Source organism: Thunnus albacares, chromosome 21, assembly GCF_914725855.1.
Source record: "Thunnus albacares chromosome 21, fThuAlb1.1, whole genome shotgun sequence".
NCBI classification, from domain to species: domain Eukaryota; kingdom Metazoa; phylum Chordata; class Actinopteri; order Scombriformes; family Scombridae; genus Thunnus; species Thunnus albacares.
In genome coordinates this window covers 23,814,444-23,819,031 of record NC_058126.1, presented here as the reverse complement: position 1 = coordinate 23,819,031, position 4,588 = coordinate 23,814,444, and the positions used below count along the sequence as shown (strand labels likewise).

At 40.5% G+C, this 4,588-nt stretch overlaps 1 protein-coding gene across 1 annotated transcript; it reads right to left on the bottom strand.

Annotated features, from left to right (window-relative positions):
• Positions 1-238: 238 nt before the first annotated feature.
• LOC122973019 (C-C chemokine receptor type 1-like) lies at positions 239-1,497 on the bottom strand. The gene is made up of 2 exons (XM_044340466.1): positions 1,457-1,497; positions 239-1,123 (listed from the first exon to the last, which is right to left on the bottom strand). The coding sequence occupies exons 1-2, from the start codon at positions 1,495-1,497 to the stop codon at positions 265-267; spliced, it is 900 nt and encodes a 299-aa protein (XP_044196401.1). The 3' UTR covers positions 239-264.
• Positions 1,498-4,588: the final 3,091 nt, after the last annotated feature.

Below are 4,588 nucleotides of genomic sequence, written 5' to 3'. Positions count from 1 at the left end.
TAGCAGCATTGTTTTGGGCTGGACAACAAACTTTCAAAACATGTTCTTACTTGCTTAAGAAAGGTGAAATTAGCAACATAGCTAACTGACATATGGATGTTGTTATGGTTTATATTTTGGCTTTACTCCTGCTATAGGCAAATTTATATCCCTACTCATGTCATTGCTTTCCACCTTAACATACTTCTTTCTGTTGCTTGTAAAACCATGGTTTGTTCAACACATGGCAGGGCTGAGACACAAAGGAGTCCCCATCCCTAAAACTCAACTCAACTCAACATTTGGTGTACTTTTTGTGGACATACTAGTTCTGCTAACCTGACTGACAGAAATATGCTTCTTTAACCCTGGGAAGCATTTCACCAGCAGCTGTCTGAAGTAGCTCTGGAACTTTTTACCAACAAATGTATAGAAGATGGGACTGATCCAGAAGTAAATGTAGGCAATGTCACGCGTGACTTGAAGTGCATAACCCCTCTTCTGCTTTTCCTCACAGGACTCGTTTTCAGGTATTAGTTGTACAACATTGAATGGGGTCCAGCATATAAAAAACAACAGGACAATGATAAATATCAGCCTGACTGTCTTGAACTTGGTAACTACCTTGGATGATATGACAGTGATAGCAATCCTAACATAGCAGTACACAATAACAATCAGAGGAAAGAGCAAGAAAAGGAAAAGTTGAAGGTAAAATCCAGATGCTCTTAGCTTGTCATCAATAGACGTTGTGTTAAGAGGATATTCCTGGCAGAGCGTTTTGTTGGTCATATGATGAGTAAAAGCTGTGTGGAGAATCATGTTTGGGATGCACGCCAGACCACTGACCAGCCACACCACAGCACAGGAGAGTAGTGCATAGCGTTGATTCCTCACCTGTGACGCATGCAAGCAGTAAACAACGCCAAGGTATCGGTCGAAGGTCAGGAGAGTTAGAAACAGGACAGAACTGTAGAGGCCCAGGTAGTAGACACTGCCTACAATCTTGCACATTACTTCGCCAAAGATCCAGTGGGAGAGCTGCTTGTAGACTCCCACGAAGGGAAGACTGCTCATGAAGATCAGGGAGGACACCACTAGGTTGAGCAGCAAGATGTTGGTCACAGTGGTCAGCTTCTCAAACCTAAGAAGTGGCCAATTAAACCGTTAAATGTAGAAAAAACAGAGACTATGGGTCACACAAGCATTTTTGACAGTAATATTTCAAAATAATTTCCAAACTGTGGATTGGTTGGTGGCAGTGAAGTAAATCTGAACATCTTTAGCATCAATTTAAGTAAAGCGTGTCAACTAGATAAACTGCTTTGAAATCTATTGATTGACAGGTCATACTGCAGAGTCCTGAAATAGAGAAAGTTCACTCATTCAACGTTACACAATTCTCTCAGTTCAGTTTTTTGTTTTTGTGGTGAGCGAGCTAGCTTCTTGTACTGCCTGTAATTGCCTAATATTTTACCTTGATGCCACTGCATAACCTAGAACCTTTGAGAAGAACATCTCCCGGAAAATGACATGCAATCAGGCATTTATTTAAATTGTCGAGGCGATCTTTAACTTTGTTTCCAGGACTGGTTTGCATAGAGATTCAAAGATTACAAGAGATTTTGTTTCAAACCATGAAGGGTGTTTGAACATTTCAGTGTATTACTGCCTGTTATTGATAATGTAAGTTGAAAATGCATGAAATGAATCTGCCTGAGATTGCCACCCAGATATATAGTAGTCTGTGTGTGGGAATCTAGTGCCAACAAGTTAGTATTTCAATTTGACCAGTACTTCATTTTTTGACCAAACACCTTAAAATTAATGACACTCCCATCATCCTCAGCTGTTCTTTGTGTTCAATGCTAAATAGCACATGTTAGCAATGTAAATTAAGGTGGTGTTGTGTTCAATGCTAAATAGCACATGTTAGCAATGTAAATTAAGGTGGTGACCATGGTAAACATTATACTTGCTTAACATCAGCATATAAGCAATGTGCTAGCATGGCACTTGGTTAGCACTTAACCTCAACTAAAGTGAATTCGTCCAGACAAAGGTTATGTTACTGCTAAGGATACACGATATTATCCACACGTCATCAGTATCGGCCGAAATTCTGCCAATTATGAGAGGCAGATTTGTTGCCATCTCCTCCGCTGCCTGATTGTGCTTCCCTCCTCAGACTGTTTCACCCTGACAGTCCCAGTACTTCCTCCGCAGGCTCCACTTCACCAAAGCTGCCCGTCAGACTGGCTGCTTCTTCCCACTTTAACTTGAATAACAAACCGGGGCTCAGTGCTCTGGTTGGATCCACATGCAGAACCGGGGCTAACATTAGGGCTAGCCAGCTGTGCTTCCCTCCGGCCATGCTGCGGCTAATGCCCCACTAGCCTCTCAGCTAACGTTAGCCCCGGCTCTCCATGTGTGTCCAACCAGAGCACCCAGGTTAAAATGGGAGGAAGCAGTGAATCTGACAAGCAGCTTGAGTGAAGTGGTGTTGGTTTGGAATTAATAGAATGTATTGGAAAAGCTTTGAATATACACACTATACACAACCAATCCACTGCAGCAACCAATCAGCTGCTATCAGCTGAATTTATGTGGGCACTGAAGACAATGGACTCACATCATTCATACAGCTTGTGTGCTAACACAGGTGAGCTTTTCAGAGCTATGTTTACTGACAGCGGAATAGCAGCCAAATTTAGTTGTGGGGAAACAAAGTGTGCGTACGTTGCCACATTTGGAACTGCACCCTACTTCAAATCACTTGTCATCAGAAAGGTGTCCAGACAAGCTGGTTACTTAATCATGTTCGACAAAAGCCTGAACAAAGCTCTCCAACTCAAACAGATGGCCCTGCACATCCAGATTTGGGATGGGAGGCAGGTGAAAATCTGGTATGTAGGCTCGGAGTTTCCAGGGAGAATTTAGGAAATCGGAGGGGGAATGCAAAATATGCTCTCCGACACCGGAAATGAAGAACCTTGTACAGCTATCAATGGACAGGCCTAATGTAAATTGTAAAGTGTTCAATTTACTTCAGTCTGAACTTGTCCAAGTCAACAAATCTCTGCTGAATGTCGAGTTGTGCAGATTGCACACTCTCCATAATTGATTCTGGGATGGATGCAGGGCAATAAAAAAAAATACAAGCTAGTATTTTCAACATGTTTCAAAATAGCCACCACTCCTTTGAGAGCATACAGATCTTTCAAACAAATAACCAAATGCTACAATATTTGAATACTCAAGAAAGCAAATCATTAAATAAGTTACAGATAACATTTAATTATTTTGAGACAAACATAACGGGATACTCAATTACTGCATTCCCAATTTAAAGTATTAATGAGAACGTTAAATGTTTAATTCTCAATGAATTTATTTTTGCCTTTAAGTACTGTGCTTCACATTAAGTGTAGGATTCCCTTCCTTAAATAAGGAATCAATAAAATAAACAAATAAACTTGTTTGTTTAATCCTGGTAAGCACAGTGCTAACTACCTCACAGGTAAAATATACACCAAATGACTGAAATTGCACCATTTGTCCGGTACAGGAGCATCACAAGATAAACAGCAGTCAGTGCTTCAGGTCATTCCCATAGAGAGTCTGTTCAAGTAATGTCTGGAGAGATGGGCTATGTTCCTCTTTATTTACAACAATTAACTATGGTATTTAAAAATAAACTTAACCGTGCCTATTAAGTGGGCATTGTCATTTTTTTTTAGTTTCTCATCAGTTTGCTTTTCAATGACCAACAGACTTGTTTTCTTTCCTTTGGTTGAACAACAGAGACTGTTGGGCTTTGCGATGAAGGCAAGTTTGCTAGTAGTCTTCATCTTGTTCATACACTCATCTGCCACTTCAGAATGTAGGGGAACAAACACCCCTCCTTTTCTTATGCCAATTTCTGTAAGAGCCCAGAGAAGGTCTGGGCTCAATCAACGATAACCTCGAACCTCAAGGATATAGATGTCTATTCAACTTCGGTCTGGAAATGCCCTCAAAGGTAAACTGAGAATCCTTTCTCCACATTAAGGTGTCAATTTTGACTCTTCACAGAGCCATCCCCTCTCATTCTACCTCCAGAGACCCCCACCAACTGTGTGGGATAAATTCCAAGTGAAACTTATGACACAAACTAAAAAATTGCTACATTTTTTTTATCAATTCGTCTCAGGAAACACTGGATTAAGGGACTTTTTAAAGAGACTGTTTTCCCACAATTTAACCTCATCAGCCTGTTTTGATGAGTTGGGACAATCAAATTCTCTTTCTCTCCTTCTTAACCATGCCTACACACACACACACACACACACACACACACACACACACACACACACACTTATCCTCCTCTCTTTGTTTTTCACTCTAGTGTGACTTCAGATGCATGTTGTAAATTAAGAGAAGGCTTGGCTTGAGTTTCTGTGTTCCTTAAAGCCAGAAGTCTGATTCAATGTTAACTAAATATATAACCATCTTGTAATCTATGGATTATTAGTCACAAAGTAAATGGTCTCACTCTGAATTCTCTGTGATAAAGTATAGTTGAGATGCACATATTTAGATGAATTAGTCACACAGTACATGTACCAGC